General features: G+C 56.1%; 6 protein-coding genes across 6 annotated transcripts; 4 read left to right on the top strand and 2 right to left on the bottom strand.

Moving 5' to 3' along the window:
* Positions 1–150: 150 nt before the first annotated feature.
* Positions 151–5,988, top strand: DICSQDRAFT_163516 (uncharacterized protein; the record flags this gene model as incomplete). Its single annotated transcript, XM_007369997.1, is given in 15 exon segments — positions 151–234; positions 298–661; positions 1,063–1,097; positions 1,294–1,631; positions 1,682–1,727; positions 1,789–1,889; positions 1,951–2,215; positions 2,314–2,606; positions 2,676–2,779; positions 2,833–2,918; positions 3,337–3,599; positions 3,766–3,789; positions 3,809–3,882; positions 4,233–5,734; positions 5,791–5,988. 15 exon segments carry the CDS (start codon positions 151–153, stop codon positions 5,809–5,811), a joined length of 3,600 nt encoding a protein of 1,199 aa, XP_007370059.1. The 3' UTR covers positions 5,812–5,988.
* Positions 5,989–6,916: 928 nt separating this feature from the next.
* DICSQDRAFT_112048 (uncharacterized protein) lies at positions 6,917–10,985 on the top strand (the record flags this gene model as incomplete). The annotated part of the gene is made up of 4 exons (XM_007369998.1): positions 6,917–7,337; positions 8,058–8,259; positions 9,153–10,734; positions 10,791–10,985. 3 exons carry the CDS (start codon positions 6,917–6,919, stop codon positions 10,627–10,629), a joined length of 2,100 nt encoding a protein of 699 aa, XP_007370060.1. The 3' UTR covers positions 10,630–10,734; positions 10,791–10,985.
* Positions 10,986–12,389: 1,404 nt separating this feature from the next.
* On the top strand, positions 12,390–14,697 carry DICSQDRAFT_92577 (hydroxymethylglutaryl-CoA synthase). The gene is made up of 5 exons (XM_007369999.1): positions 12,390–12,583; positions 12,635–12,761; positions 12,823–13,179; positions 13,403–14,094; positions 14,155–14,697. Exons 1-5 carry the CDS (start codon positions 12,482–12,484, stop codon positions 14,287–14,289), a joined length of 1,413 nt encoding a protein of 470 aa, XP_007370061.1. The 5' UTR covers positions 12,390–12,481; the 3' UTR covers positions 14,290–14,697.
* On the bottom strand, positions 14,636–19,570 carry DICSQDRAFT_112052 (uncharacterized protein; the record flags this gene model as incomplete). Its single annotated transcript, XM_007370000.1, has 4 exons — positions 14,636–15,364; positions 16,079–16,300; positions 18,683–18,859; positions 19,109–19,570. 4 exons carry the CDS (start codon positions 19,568–19,570, stop codon positions 14,636–14,638), a joined length of 1,590 nt encoding a protein of 529 aa, XP_007370062.1.
* Positions 19,571–20,164: 594 nt separating this feature from the next.
* On the top strand, positions 20,165–24,169 carry DICSQDRAFT_112055 (uncharacterized protein). Its single transcript, XM_007370001.1, has 3 exons — positions 20,165–21,688; positions 21,742–23,675; positions 23,739–24,169. Exons 1-2 carry the CDS (start codon positions 20,174–20,176, stop codon positions 21,817–21,819), a joined length of 1,593 nt encoding a protein of 530 aa, XP_007370063.1. The 5' UTR covers positions 20,165–20,173; the 3' UTR covers positions 21,820–23,675; positions 23,739–24,169.
* A 172-nt stretch (positions 24,170–24,341) lies between these two features.
* Positions 24,342–26,367, bottom strand: DICSQDRAFT_149944 (uncharacterized protein; the record flags this gene model as incomplete). Its single annotated transcript, XM_007370002.1, has 6 exons — positions 24,342–24,419; positions 24,475–25,120; positions 25,222–25,414; positions 25,468–25,626; positions 25,756–25,917; positions 26,343–26,367. The coding sequence occupies 6 exons, from the start codon at positions 26,365–26,367 to the stop codon at positions 24,342–24,344; spliced, it is 1,263 nt and encodes a 420-aa protein (XP_007370064.1).
* Between the last annotated feature and the right edge of the window lie 504 nt (positions 26,368–26,871).

The raw sequence follows: 26,871 nt of genomic DNA on the forward strand, positions 1-26,871 counted from the left end.
CGTCTTCACTGCCAATATCCCCTCTTTCACACTTCAGAGAATATGACTCACGTATACGTTCCACGTACGTGGCGTAAATCTTGCTATAAAATCACCACATACTCACCCGTTGCTCCTCTTGCAGTCGCCCATCCCGAACCCAGGAAGGCTATGGGTCCAATCCCCCAGGGTTTCCTCTGGACGGAAGAAGACGAGAATAGCGAACTGCAGAAGGCGATTTCACAAGCGGCGCAGGTGAGTGACCCGTAACGTCGAAGCATTCATTGGGACGTCGGTACTCATGCTGTTGGTCACCAGCCCCCGCGGATCCCTATCATGCCAGCCGTGATAGAGCAGCAGAAGAGAGTCTTCGAGTATCGCCTCCACATGGCACAACATCGATCGGCCCTTGAGAACTCTTCTGACGTCTCGTCGGTAAACGCTCAACCACAATTGGCGAGCCCACCAGAGACGACGACGGCTCCACAATCCTTCGAGGGAGTACCGCATGTGGTCGTGCCTCAGCAACCGCACCACGTCTGGAACTCTGTGGTCGGCAACAGCCCTCACCCGCAAGACCTACCTGCGGCATTGCTCAGCTCGCCACTGTCTGCGACGTCGGAGCTACATCCCTGGGGAGGACAAGGAGCATGGCGCACACCGACGCCCCCCCGGGCTGACGGTCAGTGCGTCGTCCCATACGCCACTCGTCTTGCGCCATCGCTTGCGCTTGTGCCGGACCTTCAGGCCTATGAGACGTCGGAGAGGGTGAGGTCCGACGTTGGCTGGGGTACCGATCGGCCGGAGGCCCCCCAGGAACCGTGGCCTAAGTCGGGAACCTCGACTAGGACGCCGACGGCTTCCGCAACGCACGTCCCACACTGCTAGTCCAGGCCACTCACATCCACGTTGTGAGAGTCCGATCCGCATCTTCAGGCTGTGAGGAATCGTGCTCAGTCGCAGCAGATCGGTGTTCTAGGAAGAACCGCCCTTACCGCCTCTATTGAACCCTCCCGAACCCGTCAGCCGGTGGGATACCGATTGTGAACGTCCCTTATGATTCTCTCCATTGTGTTTTGGTAGTCAAGGTCGAGGTGGATGGGGGCAACTGCTCACCTGTACGTCGACGTCTTGGTACTAGACCTATATTAGGATCCCGCCTTGATAAATTTATATCGTGACAAATTGTGTCAGGAGTTCGAGACTGAGTGAAGCCACCGACTTTACATCCCTTCTCCAAGCATGTTGCTACTTCAAGAGGAATCTCGAATGGTACGACCGCTCTTATTCACTCCGTTCAACGTGTTTGCCAAGGGGGCGGTCATGGGGAGCGCCCGAGCAGATGAGGATGAGATGACATCAGTCGCGCCGACTTCGTCGGGGCTTTCTACCCACGCACAACATTCATATACGCCTCCTACACCAGCTGCCTTGTGCACGCTCGGACGCAGCACACCACCTAACACCTTGGACTCGCGACCCCTCGACTCGACCTACTGTACACGCACATTCGCCATCACGAAGACAACGAAGACAGAAATGCCGGTCCCCAAACACATCTTCAACCAGATCAAGGCGATCATCCCGCCACTCAACGGCACCCTCCACAAGGGCCAGTCAGGACGCGTAGGCGTCCTCGGCGGTGCCCTCGAGTACGTTCTCTGTCTGTGGTCCACACGCTCACACGTTCAAAATCGTGCAGTTACACCGGGGCGCCCTTCTTCGCCTCCATGTCCGCCCTGCGGTTCGTGAGTTAGGCGGATTGCCCTGCTGCCATCTCCACATTCTGAGCAAGTGTATACACTACAGGGCGCAGACCTCTCCCACGTAATCTGCTCACCTACAGCCGCCGGCGCCATTAAGTCCTACTCCCCAGACCTCATCGTGCACCCCATCCTCCGCGAAGAAGCGTACGCCCTCTTCCCTGCGCGGCACCCCCCCTCTCCGCGCTGACGTTGAGTCACGCCACAGCCCCATCGACTCTGTCAAGGAAACGCTCTCAGGCCTCCTCTCGCGCCTGCATGTTCTCATCATCGGCCCCGGGCTCGGGCGCGAAGACTACATGCAGACGTTCGCGAAGCTCGCGCTGCACATCGCCAAGGAGCAGGGCATGTACGTCGTCCTCGACGCCGACGGGCTGTACATGGTCGGCCAGGACACGTCCCTCATCCAGGGCTACCGGCGCGCGGTGCTCACGCCGAACGTCGTCGAGTTCAAGCGGCTGAGCGAGAACGTGGTATATGTCCCCGTCCATCCTCCGTCCTCCTCCTTTCTCTGCCCTTCCTCGCTCCCGACCACCGCTCCTGTATCCACCCCAACTCACCTGCTTGACAGAAAATCGACCCGGACACCCCTGCGGACGAGCGTGCGATGCGCGTCTCGCGCGCGCTGGGCGGCGTCACGGTCCTCCAGAAGGGCGAGGCCGACAGGATCTGCACGAACACCGGAAAAGCCAGCAAAGAGGAGGCGCAGCTGAACCAGATCAAGGAAGGCGAGAGCGCGGAGGAGCTCGTCGTTGTCGACGTTCCGGGAGGGTACAAGCGGTGCGGCGGACAGGGCGACGTTCTGAGCGGGGCGGTCGGGACGATCATGGCGTGGGGGAAGTGCTACGAGGAGGGCGCTTACGGGTGCGTATCGCCTGCTTTGTCGTGCTGCGACTATGCGGATGTGCTGATTATCGAGGGTGGAATATGTAGCGACGGATCCATCCCGCCGTCGAGGATACCCCTTCTGGCGGCTGTTGGCGGGTCGATGCTGACGAGGACCGCGTCGCGGCGCGCGTTCGGGAAGCAAGGGAGGAGTAAGTGACGTCTCATCGCCTCTAGAAATTCTCGTCCCTGATGCGGTCCGTAGGTCTGGTGACACAGGATCTCTTTCCGGAGCTTGGACATGCATTCGAAGAGGTTTTCGGTTCAGGAGAAGGAGGAGCGGGCGCGCCGGTGAGCGAAGGCAAGCTGTAGAAAATGGGGATGTGGCAATTGTAGTCGTCAGGGCTGCAAGCTCACATGAGATGACATGATTTCTCTGAGCAGCGAAGGGTTGTATAGACTACAGAGTCCCGCGAACGGTGATGTCTCCCTTCTTCTCAGCATTCTCACGAAACAGTTCCTCTCCATGGGCCGACTCTCGGCACTTTCCTCCGCTTTTCGCTAACCTGCGGCTGCCGACTCCGGCGATGCTGCTTGAACCCGAACCAGGACATACGCCACCTTAGAGGTGCTGGAAGGCTTTTCACAGCACGCGGGAATTACTCAGGTAGTATACTATCCGGATGCTTGGACACAGCGTTATGCACACTTCCAAATTGTGAGGCGCTCGACAGCACCACGCTATTCACTTAGCCTCTCATCGAAACAGTTGGCTCCCAAGGTGACGTCCCATTCTTTCAACCAGTCATCGGCGGACATCATACTACCTACTGCGGACCAGGTCGAACTCCACGTCCATAGTCAAATCCCCGCTCAAGCGTTACCCATAGTCGGCGACATGTTTTGCCGCCTTCTGCAGCTTCCCTGCGATTCACAGGACGTCTATCGCGTTCGACCTATCATACCCGTCGCGGAGTTCCTCGAGAGGCTGTTGCGCTTTGCTTTGCTGAGAGGAAGCTCGGGGTTCATTGCGTGCGTGTGTGGGCCGCTCCTGGCGGGTGTGTTCGTTCTCGGTCATACGGTAACGAAACACTCAATCTAGGACCTGAGTACACAGGCCACGACTCGGAACTCTTCGCAACTCAGCGCATACACAATCACACAGTTACCCCTCAAGCAAGAATCGCGATCTATGTAGCCTATACGTTAGTATAATATCTCGGTACGTTTCGACAATTCAGAGATTCAACAGCGATTATCCAAATCCCAGGATATGTTCAGCCAGATACCGCCATTCGGGTCCAGGCTGTCATAGGTTTTCATCGCCTGACTAGAATGCTATTTGTTGCGCAGATGGTAATCATAATCGTCACCTTTTGAGGCTGCATATTGCTTGCCGCAGCATAAATCGGAACCTCTAGGGCACTATTCCCCGCAACGGGCGGTCTATGAGCGCCGTAGCCACATGGCATGCAAGTTCTATCATGTATGCTGCGGTAGAGTGAGGTACAGTACATATATGCACGATGCTCCCGTACCGCCTTCATCCCGCAGTGCACCAGCACGACAATATGCGGTCTGCTACCAAGAAAGGGAGTAAACCCCGAACGAAGACGTCGCTCTCTACTGATACACCTAGTCACCCATTCAACTTTCCCACTGCAGATATCACCTTGCGGAGCACAGACAATGTCGACTTCCATATCCACCGCGCCATCCTCTCAGTTGCTTCGGACGTTTTCAGAGACATGCTATCCCTTCCCCCACCTCACGACGACGCAGTGCTCGCGGACGCCGGTGCTTCGCCTTCACCTCCATCTCGTCCCATCATACCTCTCACCGAGAATGGCAAGACACTCGAGAGGCTACTCTGCCTCTGCTATCCGATCAACAAGCAACCATTGAACGAGCTTGAGGGCGTCGTCCCTGTGCTCAAGGCCGCTCTGAAGTACGACATGGAGTGGCCGATAACTCTTCTGACTAAAGATCTCCTCGAAATCGCACCCAAGGCGCCGCTCAAGGTATGGGCGTGTGCCTGCCAATGCGAACTGAAGGACCTCGTCCGCTCGGCGGCCCTGGAGATACTCAGAGAGACTGCAAAAGGCGAGGATACCAAGAATAGCCGCCTGGCTAGTTTCGAGGCGATGCTCCAGTCTGCAGGGCTGAGCGTCTTAGACGGAGTCGTCGCAGGCGACTTCTTCCGCCTCCGAGAGTTCATCCTAGCGGGGGATCGGGAGGCGCCTTTCGTAAGGTTGGCTCCCACTCACCAGCTCCCAACCCACTCGCCAATCGCAGGTGTAGCCTCCACTACCTTCCAGCCCCACGTTCTAGATCCCGACATCGTCATATGTTGCCCAGACGCCACAACCCATCGCGCGCACGCAGCTATCCTCTCTCTCCATTCCCCAGTGTTTGCGAGTATGATCGCCGACTCCAGGGCCGATCAGTCTTGCAAGACTGACGTCCATCCGCCGCCCATCGAGCTGAAAGTCGAGGTGGACTCCGACGCTCTGGTCACTCTACTGGAGTTGTGCTACGCAGACTCTTCGGGTCTACCCACCACTCCCTCGCGCCTGGCCACCCTCCTCGTCGCGGCAGAGAGGTATCAGCTGACCGCGATCCAGAGAATTGTGAAGGATCGCTGGGACGAGGTTGCCAAGGATAGTCCCTTGGACGCTTACTTCGTCGCGATCCAGCATGGTCTGACACCGCAGGCCAGGCTCGCCGCTAGAGACGTGCTAGAGAAGCCTATTGGTGGGGCTTACGCCCGATCCATGGAATCCTCCCCCGCGCTCTCCTACTATCGTCTTCTGTCGTACTACACTGCGTGTAGCGCTGCTGTGAAGGCAAAGGCGCAGGACCCGATGCCTCAGTGGCACAAGGCCATGCGGTCGGCGTACAGTCCTTATAGCTACTCCTCATCACATTCCATCCAAGAAGGAGGCAGCATGGAGCAGTGTCTTCGTGAAATAGCCGAGAGAAGTGAGGAGGGCCCCCGGCGCGTTATTGCGGAGCTAGCCTTCAGCTCGTTGCTGATGCATCTCGATGGCAAAAATGGTGGTTCGATCTGGCCCATGTGTAGTAGAGGATTATGCTCGGTCGTCGTCAAGGCGGTGCTGACACTGAGCTCCGACTTGGGAAACGCGATCGTCGAAGCAATCTCCCAGGTACGTTGCGCAAGATCCATAACATTGTCGACATGATGCCGAATGTCTGAACATAGGTGGAGCTCAAGATTGACTAGCACTTGGTCGTAGATTGCGGAACGCTCGTCACTCATGTCGCTTTAGCACTGTTTCTCTTGCACCGCATTGTACGATACAATGTCTGTTGTCTGATGTCCGGACTGTAGCGGTCTCAATCTCCGGCTCTGATAGTGGAACAATCCCTGACTTGCGTCATGGGTACCGCGGGTACGTGATCGGCCACGTCACCACACAAAGTAGATGATGGTACACGACAAAGGGTGATAGCGATTTACAATGAAATAGGGTATGCACAGTGCCCCTGCCCTCAAGGCAATCATCAGGACGTGCGAACTAAACTAAGGTAACAGGCGGAACAGACGTTCGACCACGCACATTTGTACACGCTCCTGCGCAGTTATAACAAACAGAGGGCTTACTAATATCAGGCGATGCCAGGAGGAGAATCGACACAAGTTACAAGTTGCCCAACGAACCTGATGATGCTTGAAGTGACAGACACGAGAGGGCGAGATGTGGGCGCAAGAATCAGACCAGGGAGACTTGCTAGAGGGCGTCGAAACGAGTGCCTGCGCAACACAGAGGCCGATCTTTATGCGTAGGCCAAGGCGCGATGCACGCGGGTACTGAAATGACTCAGATGTTTTCACTGAGGTGTTTGGCATTATTGGACGGTGAAAACCGAATGAAAAGGACGTGCAATCGCTCGGGACGCGATGACTGTTGGCTGGAGCGAGGCCGTGTATTTTATAGTAGCTGGAAGCCACAAATCATCCGGAGCTTGGACGCGCCTTGGAGAGGGTTTCAGCTGAAGGATACAGAGGAGCGTCGGCAGGAGAGTAGCGATACAAGATAGGAGGTCCAAGGGTGGTATCGAAAGCAACGTCGAAGGAATGACCAAGCGGTTCTCTCGGCGCCGATGCTAAAGCCTGTAGCTAAAGGCTTTTATCGAGAGGGGCTCGTCTTCCGGGCCGATTCACCGGCCTAGCGCTCATACGTTCAGCTTCCTCGTTGAGGCCTTGAGGCCTCTACTGGCACCACTAGTACCTTCAGTGCCGCGGTAGGTGCTTTCTGAATCAATCCTCTCGCATCCCATTGCTCGTACTCCCAACGGGGCCTCACATTCTCACACACCACGCGACAATGTCAGAACACAAACCAGACATTGCTCACCCTCGAATTGCGTCCTATCCGTTCAACGAGCCCTCGGCCGATATCACACTACGCACCCGAGATGGAGTCGACTTCTACGTCTACCGTCCCATCCTCTCCCTAGCATCCCCCGTATTTGCAGATATGTTTTCCCTTCCGCAACCTGCAACCCCCAAACAGGACCAAATCATCGCTCGGCCAGTCATAGACATCACAGAGGATAGCAAGACCATCGAGAGGCTGCTCCGCCTCTGCTACCCTATTGAGAAGGAGAAGCTGGACGAATTTGAGGATATCGTCGCAGTTTTGCAGGCAGCCATGAAGTACGACATGAAATGGCCGATATCCTCGCTAACTGTCGACCTCCTTGCTATCGTCCCTCACAGTCCACTGAAGGTATGGGCGATCGCTTGTCGATGCAGAGCGGAAGATCTAGCCCACAAGGCAGCAGCCAGGATGCTGGAGATGGCAAATGCGCCCCCAGAGCGTACAGCAAAAGATTCCGACGTAGCAGATTTAGACGAACAAGTGTACGCTCTGCGGGGCCCGTCGATACGTGCCTTGACGCTTCTGAGACACAAGCTGGAGGAGTACGGCCTGGATATGCTAGATGGCATTTCTGCAGGGGATTACTTCCGCTTGAGGGAGTATCTTCGCGTAGGAGAAGGGAAGATCACCTCGCTTCTCTCCCCGACTACCGTCGACGTCAATCATTCCGGCGCCGAATGGACCCAGGACGCAATTCTACCTACAGTGATTCCTTCTTTTCCGCCTCCAGACGTAGTACTCCAGTGCTCTGATGGCAGACAGTTCCCCGCTCACTCCCTGCCCTTCATACTACATTCCCCAGTCCTCAGCACGCGCATTCACGCGGCATGCGCCACTGCATCCCAGCCTATCGCTACTACGTCGGACGATCGGCCGTTACCGGTGCTCGAGATAGAGGTTGAGTTCTCGACACTCTCGACACTGATAGTCATGTTATACGCCAAAGACGTCCGCAGGAACCTCCCCCGCGACCTACCTCGCCTTTCCGCTGTGTTAGACACCGCTAGGAAATTAGAGATAGCAGGGTTATAGGAAGCGGTCAAAGAACGATGGATCGAAACGGCGAAGTCTACTCCACTAGAAGCCTACTTGATCACCCTCCGGTACGGGCTAACTGATTGCGCACGACTTGCTGCCCGAGAGGTCCTCGAACACTCCATCGCTGGGGTCCACGTTCACAGTATGGAGTCTCCGTCGTCCACAGCGCTTGCGTATCATCGTCTTTTGCAATACTATGACGCCTGTGCAGCGGCTGTCGATGCGTGCATCAAAGCCGCAGCAGCGCAGTTGAACACCGACATAGCCAAGCTCAATCAGACCTGGAGCCCAAGCGCATTATTAATCGAGTATCACCCGATTCATTATTTTTGAAACCCCCAGCTCAGGCAATCGAGAGGCGTGTCAGGCCGTCTGTGCAGGGCAGATTACGCTTCGACTTCACATTGCCCACCTTGTTGCAACAATCGTTGTCAGCATGGCCGAGCTGTAGCGCACCACTGTGTCACAAATACACGGATGTTCTGTTCAAGCTGAGTACCACCTTACCCCAAACCATTGCTGACACAATTGCACGGGTGAGTCCAATCATTTGGTCTTTCCATTCGGACTCAGCACTGATGGCGTTACTTACAGGTGCAGTTGAAGATCGGGTGACTTTACACGACGTGGGCTTGCTGTTCTCCGGAAGGTAATGCACTGGCACTCATGATCCTCTATAACCTCGTCTAACAAACCGGAACCACCAGAACCGAGTCATTTCGTTGATGGAGGAACACGAGAATCTGAATATACAAATAGTAGCTCACTATGTTGATGCCGCCGTGCAGCGGCTGCTTTCATTTTCCAAGTACAATGGTGTGCTTTCACGTGCTAGCATGCGGACAACGTCGCCGAGATCAACTTAGCGAACAAGCTGCAGAACCTCGGAATGGATCATGACCACGGCAGCCATAGTACAGACGCGAGTCACTAGTATGTTAGTAACAGACAATCTGTTGAACGGGATGCCCATAATTGCATCGCAGATATTATGTCGTGGTCATCGAATCGTGCATGCCTCGTGAATGTGGGTGCATGCTCACACGTTCCGACCATGTGTGCTGCGGTAGGCCTATAAGCAATCGTCTCTGGGCGACGACGTACGGCCCATAGACATCCTTTGGTTGTCTCCCACATACAGAAACGTTACAATGAGCGACAACAACATAGCGACATCGCCTGCACTGGGGCACCCGTTCGACCTTCCATCCACCGATATTACCTTGCGGAGCGCAGACAATGTCGACTTCCCCGTCCATAAGCTCATCCTCTCTGTCTCCTCAGCTTTCTTCCGAGACATGCTCTCGCTACCCCCACCTCGCGACGATGCCACGAGTACCAAATCGTTGTCTCCGCCTAGTCCTGTGGTACCTCTCGCTGAGGATGGCAAGACGATCGAGAGGCTACTCCGCCTCTGCTACCCCATCGACAAGCAGCCCTTAGATGACTTGAAGGACATCGCCCCCGTGCTCAAGGCCGCGCTCAAGTACGACATGGAGTGGCCAATCAGACTCCTCACGAGAGATCTCCTCGCCATCATGCCAAAGGCGCCGTTGAAGGTATGGGCGTACGCCTGCCAATGCGGGCTGGAGGACCTCGCCCGTTCGGCGGCTCGCGAGGTGCTCGGCGAGAGCACGAAGGGCGACAACACAAAGAGCAGTCGGCTCGTGAACTTCGGGGCGATGCTGGGGTCGATAGGGCTGGATGTCCTGGAGGGAGTCACGGCAAGCGACTACTTCCGCCTGCGGGAGTACATTCTGTCCGGGGAATGTGAGGCGCGTTTCGTAGCGTTGAGTCCAAATCTCTCGGACGTAGTCGACACCTCCACCGGGATTAGCAGAGCCCCAGAACACCACGCTGCCAGCTTCTACCCCCCTGTCCCACGTCCAGACCTCACACTCCGCTGCCTGGACACTACGACCCACCACGCTCACGAAGCCATCCTTTCTCTCCATTCCTCGGTCTTCGGTAACTTGATCGACGCCGAGCGGGCTAGGCAAACTCGCGAATCTGGCGCCGTCTACCCACGTGTCGAGCTCGAAGTTGAGGTGAATTCCGACACCCTGACGGTTCTCTTGGAGTTGTGCTACGGGAACACGTCCGGCCTTCCCTCCTCCTCCTCCTCCTCCAGCCTTGACGCTCTCCTCGTCGCCGTGGAAAGGTACAACATGGTCCTGATCCATAAGATCGTGAAGGATCGCTGGGACGAGATCGCCAGAACCAATGCCCTGGACGCTTACTTCGTCGCCCTGCGACATGGACTGACGTCGCAAGCCAGAGTCGGCGCGAGAGGGGTGTTAGACAGCCCTATCAACGGAGCTTACGCCCGGTCCATGGAATCCACCTCTGCGCTCTCATACCACCGTCTCCTGGATTACTACGCGTGCGGCGCTGCCGTGGAGGCAAAGATGCAGGACACGATTCCTCAGTGGAATGTCGATATCCAGGAGGCAACACGGTTAAGCTATGAACGCTCCTCCTCGAACGACGGGATACGAGAAGGCGGCATCATGGAGCGGCATCTTTGTGACATCGCCGGGAGAAGTGAGGAGGGGCCCGGACGAGTGATCGCGAAGCTAGCCTTTAGCTCATTGCTGATGCTGTCCGATTACCATTAATCAATATGGCCCTATCGTAGCAGACAGTCCTGCCTGGCCGTCGTCAAGGCGGTATCGGCACTGAGCTCCAATTTGGAAGATGCAATCGCCGAAGCAATCTCTCAGGTATGCTGCGTAACATCCATAACATCGTCGACATGATGCTGAAGGTCTGAACATAGGTGGAGCTCAAGATCGACTAGCACTCGGTCGTAGATTGCGGAAGGCTCGTCACCCGTGTCGCTTTAGCACTGTCTCTCTTGCACCGAATTGTACGATACAATGTCTGTTGTCTGATGCCCGGACCGTAGCGGTCTCAATCTCCGGCTCTGATAGTGGAACAATCTCTGACTTGCGTCATGGATGCGGGTACGTGAAACGCCTCGGAGCACGCTCTTAGCAACACTCCGAACGACGGAGGATGGCATACAGCTCACCCTCTTGAGCGCGTCCAAAGGTCCGGCGAGGGATCGCCACACGCATCAATCCGCTATACAAGGCACTCATCGAGACAGACCTTCTCGAGAACGTCGATACAGACGGGGTTTTTGCTGTCACTGATTGGGAATAGTCCATGCCTTCTGTCGAGCTCATGTCACTTGGAGTCCTAGGACAGCCAACAGCGTCCGCGAGTGCGCGAGCTACGTGCTCACAGGCTGCAGTATGAGAGCGCGTGCTCGCCGATCCGTTCGCCACCAGCCGCGATGCATGGTTTGCGGCTTGCGCCCATTATTATGACTACCATTCCATCTAGTGCCACAACGCCGACGTCATTGTGAGCAGTGAGGGTATGCGAAACGGGAGATAGAGTTTCTCGAGGAGGCTGGCCAACGCACAGAGCACCTGCTGACGAGGCACGCGATCCTGTGACGTGCGATGTGGCAAAGTCAAGACAGCAGGCGGAAGCTCGGCACAGACATTCGACAGCCCGCGGGCTGTCGGGGCTTTGCCAAGTCTCCACTCGGTCTAGGAAGGCACCACGCACCGCAATACAGTCTCTGCTGCACGTGTGCCCCGGGCTAGACGGAACGATGGCCGTGACTCTGAGTGGAGGTAAGGAAGGATGATAAGGGGAAAGTCTCGCCACCAGAACTCAAGCTTATCTATGTAGAGCTTGGAGTGACGGTCACGGGAGGACGAGATGTGGATGCACGCAAGCACCAAACCGCAGGTAGAGCTTCGAACTGGGTGCCTGTTCGACACAGAGGCCGATCTCGATTGTTTGGGCATGGCGTGATGCGCACGGTTCCATTTCGTAAAAGGACTCGGATCCGGTAGAGACTGGGGTGCGTGGCTGCATCTGGGGGTACACATGCGGATAAGGAGGACGTACAAGCCCTTGAGACGCGATTGCTGCCTGCTCCAGCGAGGTCTTGAGCTATACGGCATTGGGAAGCGGCGGGAGACAGGCGGCGAGCCCCGTGGTCGCGGAGCATGGAGGGGTGCTATTGTTTTGCGCTCAGCTGAATGAAGCAACAAAGCCTTGGAGAGAGACAGGGGCGAGTGCGACGATATGCTCGGGTTTCCAAGACGCGGCGGAGAGAAACAAGCCATGTCGGACGGCGTCGATGGACGACCGGCGCAAGGTCGTGCGATGTGCTTTCGCCCCTCCGGCGCCTCCGGAGGCGGACCAATCAGGATTTGCGAAATGGGCGCCAAGCATGGATTGCGGGAGGGATTCTGGCTGGCGGTGGTACGACCATGCACTCATCAAAATAATACCCGATCCTCGTCTCATCCTCGTTTTTTCCTATATAACACCGTATTTGTCTCCGCCTCCCAACAATCCGTGCTTGCCTCCTCCCCATCCCCCCCGGTCGCCCGCCAAAACTAGACAGACTCCTTGCTCTCTTCTCCGTCCACGCTAGCAAACATGACCGTCCCCCTCAACGCCTCCACCAGCCAGGACGTCGACGCGCCCCCGCGCCCCAAGGATGTCGGTATCCTTGCGGTGGAGATGTACTTCCCACAGCGCGTACGTGCCTCGCGAAGTTGGTAGTTGCCCATAGTTCTGACGATCTCACAGTGCATCTCGGAGGAGGAACTTGAAGTCTTCGACAACGTTCCCAAGGGCAAGTACACCATCGGCCTCGGACAGAAGTTCATGGCTTGCTGTGACGACCGCGAGGACATCAACACCTTTGCCCTCACCGGTATGTTTTCGTCCTGCCTCCCATGTGTCCTCCTGCGGCTCCTTACATACCCTCCCTTAAGCCGTAATATCCCTCATTGAAAAGTACAACATCGACCCCAAGTCGATTGGCCGAATTGATGTCGGCACTGAGACGATCATCGACAAGTCAAAATCTACGAAGACCCACCTCATGGACTTCTTCGCCGAGGCCGGCAACACGGATATTGAGGGCGTCGACTCCAAGAATGCCTGCTACGGCTCTACGGCCGCCCTGTTTAACGCTGTCAACTGGGTCGAGTCTTCTTCCTGGGACGGACGTAACGCGATTGTCGTCGGAGGCGACATCGCTATTTATGCGGAGGGTAGCGGACGTCCCACTGGCGGTGCAGGCGCTGTGGCGATCCTCATCGGCCCCAACGCCCCCCTCGTGCTCGAGCGTGAGTACCTGAAAACCCTGTCCTATCTTTGCTCCGCTGTTCTATCAATCGTTCACCTCCCCGCTATTCCCGTTCAATGCCACTTCCATGCTTCTTTGAAAGTTCCCATCATGCTCCGCTTCCCCGGGCAACCCTCGCCTTAACAAGCATGAGATCGCTGTATCCTTGATCCCGTCTAGCATCTCGTGGCGCGAACTGACTAACGCCCGTGTCCGTCCCACAGCGATCCATGGCACGCACATGGCCAATACCTACGACTTCTACAAGCCCAAGCTCGACTCAGAGTACCCCGAGGTCGACGGCCCGCTCTCCATCACCGCCTACATCTCTGCCATCGACGCCTCGTACGCCGCTTACCGTGCCAAGCACGCCAAGGCGAAGAAGGCCGCGGGTCTCTCCGGCCCCGCCTTCTCGCTCGCCGACGTCGACTACCCCGTCTTCCACTCGCCCTACGGCAAGATGGTGCAGAAGGCGCACGCCCGGCTCGTGTACAACGACTTCCTCGCGAACCCGGACAGCCCGAAGTACGCGCAGGTGCCCGACCGCGAGGCGTGGCTCGCGCAGCCGTACAAGGCGTCGCTGACGGACAAGAACCTAGAGAAGACGTTCATCGCCGTCGCGAAGGCCGACTTCGAGGGCACTGTCGAGAAGGGCATGCGCTGCGCGCGCCGCTGCGGGAACATGTACACCGCGTCGCTCTACGGGGGCCTCGCGTCGCTGTTGTCGAGCGTGGAGCCCGCGGAGCTGAAGGGGAAGCGCATCTCGATGTTCGCGTTTGGCTCGGGCCTTGCTTCGTCGTTCTTCACGATCAAGGTCAAGGGCGACTCGACCGAGATCAAGGAGAAGCTCGACCTCGTCAGGAGGCTCGAGAGCATGAAGGTTGTACCGTGCCAGGAGTACGTCGACGCGCTCACTGTAAGTCTTTCAACGCACAAACGCGTGTCACGAGCCAGTTGCTGATGGTATCTTTTCTAGCTCCGGGAGAAGAACCACAATGCGGGTTCGTACGTCCCCGAGGGCTCGCTCGACAACATCTGGCCAGGCGGGTACTACCTCGAGAGCATCGACAGCAAGTACCGCCGCAAGTACGTTCGCGCGCCCAAGGCATGAGCGACGTCTTCGGCATGTTCTTTGTCCCCATTCGCATCGATACACCCATCTTTCCGACACACATACACCTAATCGTACACGCATACCGCACTACTGTTACCCCATTTACCTGCTTTCTGTTTTATGCCGCAGCGACGAGTGCGTCGCTCGCTGTCAGGGAGTCATCCGCGGGATCGAATACTGCTTTTCGCACCCCTTCGAGGAGGGCCGTCTTAGATTTCAACGATACTTGAAGACGCATGTATGATTATTGAGCAATGGAACCACTAGATGAGACTGTACCAGGACGACCCAATGAAGGTCTACAGACATGCTCATCGTCCTCGAACGACCTGGTTTGCTACAGTTACAGGAAAACGGCTTGGCTCTCGAGCGATCTATGTAGCAACTTCGATGTCGAATTTGACCTGCCTCTTTTAGTCAGCGCAGGTTCGTTGTCGCGATCAAGCGTAGTTGGGCTTACCTTGCCGATGGCATCTTCAATCCGTTGGGGCAAGGTCTCTGTCAAGCGTGTGAGGAGGTTGTAAGTAACAGGGCATAATTTGTGATATTGGATATCTGTGGCTACGTCGGCCAAATTTCGCAGGCCTGCTACGTGATCCGCCTTTGGTGCAACCGTACGTTCTTTCAATGCCTCCTGTTGCTCATTCAAGCGGCGCGATACGGATTTGTACAGGCAGTTCGCTTCCCTGGGTGAAGATGTCTTTCCCCCGAACCCGCTAGCTATCGCGAACTCTGTTTTCGCGTCATCTAGCTGCTCCGAAACCGCATGGGAGCATGCATCGTGGTATTCAAGGAGGACATGGTATGTCCACGCCGGTAACTCGTCCATGATACGCAAGACCGATATTTGCTGCATTGAAACCCCGGAGATCGCCAGCGTCCCCGAGGCGGCGACTGCGGCTGCGGCTGCGAGCCCTCTTCTGTGTGCCAAGAAGTACGACGATAGTGGATCGCAATCCACCAAAGACTTCCAGCGGGCAAATGCGAGATCGATGACGTGGCGGACTTTGTACACCGTCGCTGCTGCCAGCAAGTCGATACAGCGATTGATGCCGTAGGGAAGGAGCTCGGTCTCGGGGTGATAGCAGATGGCTAGCAAGGCGCATACTGCGATGGATCTCCCCCTTAGCTCCAGCACCGGTATTGCGCGGGGGGAGTCTGAGGGCTGATTGTTTTCTCGGGCAGCGTTGATCGCCGCAATCCGACGTTTCAAGACTGGCGAGAATACAGACAAGATGCTCTGGTGCGCCCTGAGTTCCATGCCGTCGGGGCAACGACAGATGACATCTGACGAAGGCACCTCCTCGGCTGGGTACGCGATAGACGGAAATGCATCGTCTGCGAAAGGCAGACATTCGGAGGCCTCTCGCTTGGAAGACTCGTCCAATGCTGCCTGGCTCCTCGGAGTCCCATTCGCACGTGGAGCGTGCACGAATAGAACTGTATCCGCAACTCCTTTCGCTGAGTGGAGGAAGTTCAGGAGGCGGTAGTAGTGGCTTGCCGAGATGCCCTGCATCTCATCCAGGATAGACGTGATGCGTGGTATATATAGAAGCTTCTTCCGCTCGTCCTCCTGGACGGACTCCACATAAGCCTCTGCGCCACGACGCGCGACGCTCTCTAGCCCAAGGCGGCACCCGGTAGCCCATACCCCCAGCGGATAGCTCAAAGCGCAATCCAGGGCGGCTTTCGTGAGGATCTCCGTCGGCCATTCCATGTCATATTTGATCGCAGCCTCGAGCACGGGCTGGATTTCCCTTGGCGTCCGCAGCTCAGCTTTCTTCACGGGGTAACAGAGTCGCAACAGCGGGTCCAGAGAGCGACTGTCCTCCGCGACTTCGATAATAGGACGTGTGGGCGGAGTGCCCGTCGCTTCCTCTCTGTGGGGCTGTTGGGGCTGTGGGAGCTTGAACATCGTCGCAAAGACTGGGGAGACGATGGAGAGGACGGCAGTGTGTACGTGGAAGTCGACGGCATTGGACGTACGAAGAGTAATGTCTGCGGAAGGCTGGTTGAAAGGATGAGGCGCATCAGAGGGGGAGGTGTATTTATGAGGCATCGTCGATGTGAGCGAGGGTATGAGCGAGTCGTGGAAGCAGAGGGATCTGGATCCACTGGGGCCACCAAGTGACTTGGGTACCTAGTATTCAGTGGTGGACGTCGACAGCACTTATAATGCCCTGCGATAACATTACCGCAGCATCGCACGTTAGGGATAACTGGCAATGAAGTCGTGCAGTGAGAAGGAAAACTCGGTTCTGAGTAGAGGCTTGGGAAAGGAAGCTGGCCTACGTTTCCTATCGACAATTTGAATGGGCATCTGAGTGGTGGGGGTATTGGTTTTGACGTACTGACTCGGTAGCGACCAGGAGAAGAACATAGCCTCCTTCAGCTGCAGCTGCAGCTGCAGGACGCAATTTACGACCGCAGCATTGCATGACACCGTCCACTCAGGTGTCGGCGTCGAGCGCGAGCTCTGCGAGATGTCATAGACATGTTGAGCTATACGTCAATTCACCATAATGCTAGGAGCTAGGAGCATGCCACTTTTCCAGGTGGGATGGAGGTAGGGTGAGATGTTCAATTGCGCAATGTGGTCACGGATAAGATATGGGCGCCTATATCACATTCAGACCGAACCATGGTCTGGCACCACTTGCAAAATGGTTCGCCTCTCAGGCTCTACCCCTGCAACCACTCCTCCTCGTTTTATTGCTACATATGTCACTGTTTTTGCGTTTTCGACCCGTGTACCTCAATTATGAGGGCTTTTAGGCGAGTCCTCGCTCTAAGGAGCCTCCTGCAGGCTTTATGATCTGTTCCTCGGGCAACGGCACCCAAGTTCCGATTACGCAACCACCGAGTTCGATAAGACGGATCCGGAGCTGGAAATCTCGTATTTTGATGCGCTTCATCGACCGCCCTCGTACCACGAGGGTGGAGGCAGGGTAAGTGGCCGTTTGACGTCCGATCTCCCGGTATCAGGCCACGACAGTTAGGAGCGGTCGACGTTCGTACACCCACTCCTTCGCCAATGCCTCCCTTGAGCCTATTGTTTGATGTTCATACAGAACCCTGCCGTCTCTCATAACTCTAAGTTGACGAAAGATAACAAACCTGGCTTCGGTAGCGTCCGATAGGATAGATCCCGCGTCCTTGCGGGTGCCTCTCTCGGCTACCAGGCACATCCATCCTTCGTCACTTCAAATGTACTACTCGGTCTGCATTATCGCTGATCGAATCTGTACGTCGCCAACGCCTTGCTCATTGTGGCAGAGAAGTTCGATATGCAACATACACATCCATGCCTGTCACTAACTTCTCCATAAGCAGTTGACTTCACGCCGCCGCGATGGGGCCTCCTTGCTGCTCAAGTACTATGTTTCTGTAGCAATGCAACCACTGAATGGGGTACAACGACTGAGCAATGCCGGGAGGATCAGATATGCGCACGAAGGGGCCCGGATCAGGTTCGAGCACTCATGCCTTCATTGGGCTCGGATAGTTCTGATGGCCATTACGCAGGATTCGTACATCATCAAAGGTTGAGCTTGACCTGCGTCAGTTTGATGAGCGTAGTGACTACATGAGGATCGTGGGAGCTGACCTTGTCAATGGTAGCCTCGATCTCCCCTGAAAGGGTGTCCATCAGGCGTTGTAAATCACTAGTTGTCGACCCGTTCCAACCCACAGCTGCTTCCAGCTTCCGCAGGCTTCCTACGTGGTCTGCCTTCGGTGCGATGGTATGCTCCTTCAATCCATCCCGCAGCTGAGGCAACCAGATCCTGACTGCTATTCTCAGCTCGTCAACTCCGCTTGCATCGTGGGGCCGACACCGTCCGTCGGAGGTCGTCCACATAACAGGTGTTTTTGCTTGGGTGTCAGCTTTCCAGGCTCTGGCCCCGCGATCGAGGGCCTTGATAACTGCTCGGGAGCACGCATCGTGATATACGAGGATCTGATGGTATGTCCTGGCGGGGACTTCTTCCATGATTTCGACGTACTGGGCCGGGTGCACCAATGCCGCTCCCGGGTGTTCCAGTAATTTGACAGCAGCGATTGTCATCGCGGCCGGGATACCCATCTGGTGCGCGAGGAAGTAGCTGTACAGCTCGTGTCGAGGCGCCAGAGAGCTCCAGCAGGCTAAGGCAAGGTCGACGACGTGCTGGATTTTGTACTTCGTCGCCGCCGCCAGCAGGTCGATGCAGTCGCGACGAGCTGTTGGGAGCTGAGTTTGTTGGTGATAGCATATGCCTAACAGAGTAGCTATAGTGAAAGAGGAGTATTCTAACTCGAGCACCGGTGTCACGTCCCAGGGATGTGGTTCCGGTGGTCCAGGGTGGTAGCCCACTTTAGTAGTGTTGATGGCCACAATACGCGCGCTCCATACAGGCGACCACAGAGACAGGATGCTCTGGTGCGCCTTGAACTCCATGCCATCTACGCAACGGCATATGATGTCCGGTGCAGGTACGCCCTCAGCAGGGTACGTTATAGAGGCAAAGCCGTCGTTCGCGAACGGGAGGAACCTGAACGCTCTCCGTATCGAAGCCTGGTCTCTTTCGGACTGGCTCAGCGTCGTTTGAAGTGCGAACGGGACGTCAAGTAACGCAATTCTGGCTGCGTTCCCATCTGCCCTCCCAATGCTATCCATCTCTCCCACCCGGTCACTCATTTGTCCTTCCATCTCCTCGACGCCCTCTGCGGAGCGAAGGAATTGGAGGAGACGATGATATTGCCCCGCGGAGATCCCTTCCATCTTGCCCAGAATCCGCGTGATGCGGGGTACGAGGATGAGCTGCTTCCGCTCGCCCACCGGGATGGACCCTGCGAAGACTTCTGCTCCGCGGCGCGCGACTCGCTCCAGCCCAAGACGGCATCCGATGGCCCATACCTGCAGCGGGCCATGCGGAGCGCACGCCATGAGCGTTCTCGTGAGAGCTTCGGTCGGCCACTCCATATCGTACTTGATCGCTGCCTCGAGCACCGGCCGGATGTCCTCCGGCTGCCGCAGTATAGCTTTCTTTACGGGGTAGCAGAGCCGCAGCAATGGTTCGAGCGCCTTGCTGTCTTCGGAGACATCGATGACAGGGCGAACAAGAGTCGCGACGCCCGGAGCTTCGGGGGAGGGCTGCGGGAGCTCGAACATGGTCGCAAAGACGGGGGAGGCTTGGGAGAGAATCTGGGTATGGACGTGGAAGGAGATGGAGTCGGAGGTGCGAAGGATGACGTCCGCAGAGCGCTGATTGAAGGGATGGGGAGCATCGGAGGCCGGCATAAGAGGTTGTCCTTGCATTGTGTGTGTCTCAGGGATGTGCGATGTGATTAGCACAGTAGAGGGAGAAAGCCCGGGGACGGTAAGCAGGAGGCTTGGCTTTATGAAAGCAAGCTGCCGCAGCGGAGGCTTCTGACTGCAGGCATAACTTTGCAGCGGATTCGCGACGTCAAAGCGCTCATATAATGCGGTTGTCATTGTCATCAAACAAGTAGCGGGATTGAGACATACGTGGAGGCGCATCATCTTCTCTTGCTGTTCATCAGAAGCCTGCTTCCCTGTCCACGCTCTGTGCATCAGTCCAGGTCTGGCGGGACTCCCTGATTGTTGAAATAGGTCAATGGGTAACTCACCGTACGCTCTTGTTGTTGTACTGCCATCAAGCCGGCCGCGTGAAGAGGATTAGACCAGCAAAAATATTCTCCTCACTGTCACAGCATCAAAGATGTCGCCGCCAGTGCGAACGTCAACTAATAGAACGTGGAACGGAGGGACGTGCAGTCGGCGCCTCTGCATTGCCTAGGTTGACTCCGCACTTCGCCAATCCTCCCAGCACTTCTCCTCGACTCGCCGCTCTCGCCGTACTGGTCTATACATCCCGATGTCATGACGTCCCAAGCAGACCATCCATTCAACGAGCCTTCTGCTGACATAATCATCTGTTCCTCCGACAATGTCACCTTCAGGCTGCACACAGTCATCCTTTCCCTCGCCTCCGATTTCTTCAAAGATATGTTCAGTCTTCCGCAACCGGGCGTTCCCTCTACTTCCGAACCTGGAGAACTCCCTGTCCTCAATGTGACCGAGTCCAGTGACGTGCTGGAGAGGCTATTCCGGCTATGCTATCCGGTGGATCATCCAACACTAGGCACGATTCATGAGGTACGCTCTACTCTCGAAGCGGCGTTGAAGTACCAGATGGCAGTGGCGATCAAAATTGCAAAGAGGAGGCTCCGGTCTCTCGCTTCTGCCGACCCGCTGAGTGTGTACGCCGTCGCGTGCTGTTTCGATCTCGAGGCGGAGGCAGCAGCAGCAGCAAAGGAGGTGCTGAAGCAGAAGCTTCAGACCAGATACGTCCCAGAGCTGGAGGATTTATCAATCGGCGCGTATCATCGGCTTCTCTCGTATTGCGAGCGTGGAGGCAGGGTAAATGACCGATTCAGGTTCACTTTCCATACCTCGGGCGGCGGTCGAAATCGGCAGACACCTATGTCCACACCCTCTTTGACCGAGGCTTCCCTTGAGCCTGTCGCCCCCAATGTCCTTCCAGAGACCCGGACCGCCCCCCATCCGTTCGATTCTACTGAAGCGGAGGTGACTTTGGTCGCGTCCGATGGCATGGAATTCCACGTCTTCAAACATATCCTTCGGCTGTCGTCTCCGGTCCTTACCTCTAAGGTCTCAGACATCCATCCTCCTTCGCCCTTGCGAGTGCCTTTGTCAGAGCCAAGTCGCATCCTATCCCTGCTTCTCCAACTATGCTACCCAGTACCCGAGCCTCGTTTATCGGATTTGCACGACATCAGTGCCGCGCTCATCGCAGCAGAGAAATACGAGATGCAGCGCGCTTGTCATGTTCTCCGTGCTGCTCTTACCGCCAAAAAGGACGATGTCTCTGAGGACCCTGTGCTCCTATACGCCGCCGCCTGTCGTTCTGGTATGCGCGAGCTTGCGACGGCAGCCGCCAAACGTGCCCTTCGCTCCGACATCTTGAAGACACCCGCCTCTGAGCTGGACTCGATCGGCGTTACCGGCGGTTGCCTCCATCGCCTCATCGACCATCGCGATCGCTGCCGCGCTGCTGTTGGATCTCTATTCGTCAACTTTTCGATCGATTGGATCAGCTCGGATGTGTATCTTCAGCTGCAGGACTCCGTTCGGTGTGGCTACGCCGGCGAAAACCCTTGCTGGTTCGAGCCGTACCTGTTGCGGCTCTCCGGACAGCCCTGGCCTAGCGCCGAGTTCGCGACCAACGAGGACCTCCTGCAGACCATATTGGAGACTACCCGCGACCCTATTAGTAGCTACCCCTGTAGCTATTGCGCGAGTGTTCAAGGGACATTCTTGTTACTCAAACTGAGTAAGTGCGCTGCTGAGGCTATAAGTGTAGCGGAGAAAAAGGTGACTTTTGTTTGGCTCCCATCGTATCGGCCACGAAGCTCACTTCGCACCAGGAACCGTTGAAGTGGCTATCTCCTGCGCAGTACTCTGAACGTGCTTTCACTCCGGCTACCCCTTCGCGCTCTGCTTGAAAGAGTCAGATTTGAGAGACTTATACGCTCAGGGTGGCGACAACGTCGGGACCGTTCTCGGTCACCCGATTCCTAAACGAGCGCTCAACTCCCGGCCCGCATAGTCGCTTATTCAAATTACCCGCAAGCAATTCCTACTCACGTGCATCGAATCTTTCGTTGCGTCCAGTAACTCTTGCCGCAGCCTCCACCTCTTTCCCCAGTACTTCCTGCCAGCATAGGATCGCCTCTGCCATCGACATGGGCAAGGATTCAGGTGACTCGACTCGAGTGGCATCGTCGCCATTCGACGGATCGACTGGAGATGTCATATTGCGAAGTTCCGATGGCGTCGACTTCCATTGTTTCAGCCAGATCCTTGTCGCAGCATCCTCAGTGTCCGAAGGCATTGTCGCCGTCGGCACCCCCTTCCCCGATCCCTCGAGCTCTGCTCATAACCGGCCCATCATCCCGATGAGCGAAGACAGCAAGACACTCGACTTCCTCTTGCGGTTCATCTATCTAATCCCCAAGCCGGGGCAGTCGCGTTCTCTCGAAGAGGCTGCGGTTTTCCTCGAAGCATCGCTGAAGTACATGATGGAGTACCCCGCATCGATCCTAACGCAAGACCTACTCGCGTTCGCACCGGGTCGCTCCATGCAAGTTTGGGCGATTGGCTGCCGGCTCATGCTGGAGGAGGTCGCGCGAGCAGGCGCGGAACGCATGCTGCACTACAGAGACCTTGGGAGCTACACGCACTTACATCAGTTCGTGCCCATCACAGAGTTCATACGCCACGCGGACGCTCGCGGGGTCAGCGCCGCGGACTACTGCCGCCTCTCAATATACCACAGCCAGCGCGGCGAGGTCGAACCAGGTTTTACGTTCACTCGTCCCCTCCCTCGCCAGACGCAAGAGCGACAGCTGTCTGGTCCGACTGGTGGCGACGCCGGTATTCCTTGGGCTTTCTTCACTTCGGTCGTCCTTCCGGACATCACGTGCAGCGCTTCCGACGGGAGGACGTTCCCAGCACACAAGGGCTTGCTGTGCATGGACTCTTGGTCCTGAGAGACAGGATCATGGACGAGATGATTGTTGGAGCATCTAGGAACGCTCCCCAGCAGTCTGTTTCCACCCTCAACTTCGCGGAGCAGAGCCCGATCTTGGCTCATCTCCTGCGTCTGTGTTATCTCGGCGACGCTCCGCTCCCCCAAGACCATCACCTGTTCCTCGCTGTGCTCAAGGCAGCAGAGAAGTATGATATGACACGCATCGTTGATCTTCTCGTTGCGAAGTGGGAGTCTGTTTCCGCTGTTCACCCTGCCTCCTTGTATTTCGCTGCTCTCCCCTACGGATTTCCTGAGCTTGCGAGGATTGCCGCCCGCCGCGTTCCCCGAAGTTCACACAAGCTATACGTCCCCGAGATGGAGCTTGCACCTGCGATCCAATGGCAGCTGCTAAGCGACTACTGGGAAGGGGCTGCCACTGCTGTCGATCGCGTTCACCACGCAACCTCCAAGGTCTGGCGCAGTGAGGCAGCGTTGGCTCCACTCGAGTCTCAGAGTCCCCAACCGCAGAAGGAAAAACAGCGCCAGAAGTCATCTACATCGCCCCTGCATCCGCGCGGGCTGCCCTGCCACGTTGGCTGTGAGACCCGTGGTCCGGAGTGGGTTCAGCAACGCCGAGATGATGTCGTTGCGGAGCTACGCCAGCGGCCATCGGCGCAGGATATGCCCTCGGCAGAGGAGCTCTTCCAGAGGTCTGTCGCGCCGACACTGTCGGAGAAGCCGTGGTGCCCCTGCTGTTTCAACATTGCGCAGGATCTTGTGAGGATGGGGACCACATTCCGACAGGGAATGAGATTGGCGCTGGACGAGGTGAGCCCTTCGCAAGGATGGATGCAGTACGGGATCTGACAGGCTGATGAGTCGGGGTTCTAGGTTCCTTTGGTCGCTTAATTTCAAGCCTTGGTTTGAGCTTCGTTTACTTCATCGCCGCTGGTGGTCATTGACTCGCCTCCCGTGTGAGACCGTGCTGTAGAACTTCCGATGTGATGGCCCCACGTAGCGTCTTAAGTCGTTGGACACGCTCGGTGACGCCACCTTGGAATGATGTCTGTGATTTTCGTGGGATGCGAGAAGTTCTGTTTGCAATACTACGGATACCATTGGCAGGATGAATGGACTTGGTGTCATCATGTAGACTATGTAGTGACATTATGTGGGACACCTCGTGGCTTCGAGGCTGGGCTCGTCTTACAGCATTGCTTTGTCAAGGAGACAAGCTATTCTAGCTCAGCCGCCGCCGCGCCACTGGCATGGTAGCCCATCTCTCGCCCTAGTTCATCGCACCTCTCAAAGCTAAATTAATCTTGGACAAATCTCCTGGCTGTTGCTATCAAACTACCAGCCTGGTGCGGTGCTCATTAGAGTTTTGAGCGGACAAAGTATATTGCTGGTGATACTCCGAATCTGTGGCCTTACAGCGTTACGAGGGTGTCATCCCACAACGATCTGGTAGGTGATTTGTAGGCCCTACGCACGCTACCAAAATCTATTGCTATTCGTCGGGAAGCTATTGGCTAGACGCATCATCACAGCAGTAGAGGTCAACGTTGAGAACTGTGGTGCAGCGTGAGCCGCCCCAATCAGCCGAAAGAAAAGGGGAATGGCTTACCCCATTGCCGATGAAGACTTGGGCACGCTGTGCGATAAGCATGTCAACGGCCTGAGAAACGAACTTCTGGTCCCAATCGAGAACGAGATCCCGACTACTCGATATCATGTTCCATTCTCCTGCCGCCAGCAGCGCTTCCTTGAGCTCTTGAACGAACACAGGTCGGCCATTAGTCATGATGTAGAGCTGGTTGATCCCAGTTCCAGCGGGGCTTGTCCGGATCTCCGCAACTTTCTCCACAATCTCGCCGACAGTCGGATAGCATCGCCTGCGGTAGTGTTCGAAGTGATCAATAGTAGTTTCCCCGCCTTGTTTGGGAAGGACTACGAATTGGTCAGGCATGTCTTGGAAGTTCGTGACGCCGACGAAGCCGTCGGAATTCTGAGCGAGACGTGGGCAGTGCTGCTCGTAATCCCCACGACGAACATGGATAGCGAGAAGGCCTGGTATCGGAGAGTATCGTTCTGCGTTGGACGTGAACGGGTGGTCGGCTATTGTGGGCATGGACAATGTCTTGGGGATGATAAGCCCGCTATTGTGATCGAAGGCACGTTCCACAAGCGAGGACCATCCGAAGTGGGTGATGATGGGGGAGGTCGAGAATGACGACCAGATGTCCTTCAGTGCCAGGCGTACCCCCCAGGTCCTATACAGATCGTGAGCGCATGGACTCAGTGCAACCTTGTCGGATAGACTTACTCATAGTGCACATAGATTGGACCGGACTTCCTGGACTCCTCAACGCACGGATCCTCGATTTCTCTGATTGTAGTCACCCACGCGTCCGTGACGAGCTCGGCCGAGAATTTGGAGACAAGATCGGCGTGAACTGCATTGCGTGCAAGCTTGAGCTTTTTGGGGCAAACTTGGTCAAAGTATACTCTGCTGACTGCGGGGGATGCGTGAACATTGTCTGGGAATGGCTCCCCAACGATCGGTCCTTCCCAGCGATGATCGGTTTGTGAATCATGGTCGCAGGATTGGAATAAGTACCTCGTATAAGTGCTGAATAAGGTATCTGCGAAGGAATCCAGTGCCCATTGTATTTGGAACATAACGACCCGTCATCGTTCCAAGTATAGTTGTCAAAGACAAAGCTTTGGGTGAATTGGAAGAGGTACGTTTGTGTGATTAGCGAGGGAGACGTACATTCTGCCAGCCCGATAAGCCAGGTAGGCATTCATCAGGTGCTCCTGTAGTGCATTTCCCCACCCAAGGCCTATGGTTACGGATGGATGAGAGGACATGGGGAAAACGTCAGCACGAGCACTGGTCACAAACTCCAGAAATGCACACCTCTCACATGCCCGGCGACAAAGAAAAATCTTTGTCCATCTCCGGGACGGGTTTTCGACCAGTCATGTTGCGGAAGATGTAGCTCAGCTTCATGGTACTCCGTGTACAGCGGAGGGGCAAGCTCGGTAGGAGGGATGGCGATGAGCCCTGGCCGGCCTAGCTGTCGCCATGCGTACGCCCCAGAAACGACCAAGGCGAAGACTACGATGCCAACAAGGAAGTTCCTCCTCGTCACAGTAGGTTTGGAGTCGAAGCCAGATAGAAGAAATTCCCTAGAGTATCTTGGAAGCATAATATGGTATGGGAATCGGGTTGAAAGCTGGGCGACGAGATACTACCTCAGCTTATAGTATGAATTACTGGCGTCTGTTGGCTGATGGCTCTCGCAGTTCGCTCCAGTCAACAGACGGCAGGAAGCTCGTAACAGACCCTGGTGATTCGGAAGCACCTTGCCTCGCACTGCCCATGAACAGACGGCTTCAGCCCGTAAGGCGCTGGCTATCTAGGCAGGTCTTCAGCATCGGGGTCAAGCCGCCCAATGAGGTGGCTAATAACACTTCGTGCCACCTCACAGCTGCTGTAGGAGAAATTCGGCATCTATATCAAGCCTTTGTTGACTGGGACGGGTGCAAAGCGAGTGGGCTTACCCTGCTGCGATCTTGTTGAAGCTGTCGGACTCCGAGTCTAACGGCTTCGCGCCACTGCGAGCGTTCCGCTGGAGACGCTCATTGTTCTGTTGGCTATTGCGTGATGTCCGTAAGACATGTGTTCGATGGATTTAAAGTAATTAGTGGGTTGCTCTGGGAACAGCTGTTCCGAGAGTCGCTGAACAACATTGTCTGCCAGGATACTCCTGCAATCCATACCGCCACCTGCGGGAACTCTCCCACGGTCGTCAACCCATACGACGGACGGTCAGTTGCTTTCTGGGCGGGAAACTAGCGTACAAAAATTCCCTTGGACACACCACAGCAACAGGATACTCCGGACTCCGGCAGACGAAGGGCAAAGGCATTGCTACCGGTAGCATCGCAGACAAAGGTTGAGGTCCGCGAGCGCCAGGAGGAGCTGCGCGCCCGACTAGTCGTCAGTACTTCAGTC

Source organism: Dichomitus squalens (genome assembly GCF_000275845.1).
Source record: "Dichomitus squalens LYAD-421 SS1 unplaced genomic scaffold DICSQscaffold_59, whole genome shotgun sequence".
Lineage (NCBI taxonomy): Eukaryota > Fungi > Basidiomycota > Agaricomycetes > Polyporales > Polyporaceae > Dichomitus > Dichomitus squalens.

What these genes read in the sequence shown, in the direction of transcription:
- DICSQDRAFT_92577 (XM_007369999.1), top strand. Translation starts at nt 12,482, where the DNA reads ATGACCGTCCCCCTCAACGCCTCCACCAGCCAGGACGTCGACGCGCCC. An exon ending in CGCCCCCCTCGTGCTCGAGC is followed by an intron (nt 13,180 to 13,402) that starts GTGAGTACCTGA and finishes TCCGTCCCACAG; the next exon opens with CGATCCATGGCACGCACATG. An exon ending in AGTACGTCGACGCGCTCACT is followed by an intron (nt 14,095 to 14,154) that starts GTAAGTCTTTCA and finishes TATCTTTTCTAG; the next exon opens with CTCCGGGAGAAGAACCACAA.
- DICSQDRAFT_112055 (XM_007370001.1), top strand. Translation starts at nt 20,174, where the DNA reads ATGACGTCCCAAGCAGACCATCCATTCAACGAGCCTTCTGCTGACATA. An exon ending in TAAGTGTAGCGGAGAAAAAG is followed by an intron (nt 21,689 to 21,741) that starts GTGACTTTTGTT and finishes ACTTCGCACCAG; the next exon opens with GAACCGTTGAAGTGGCTATC.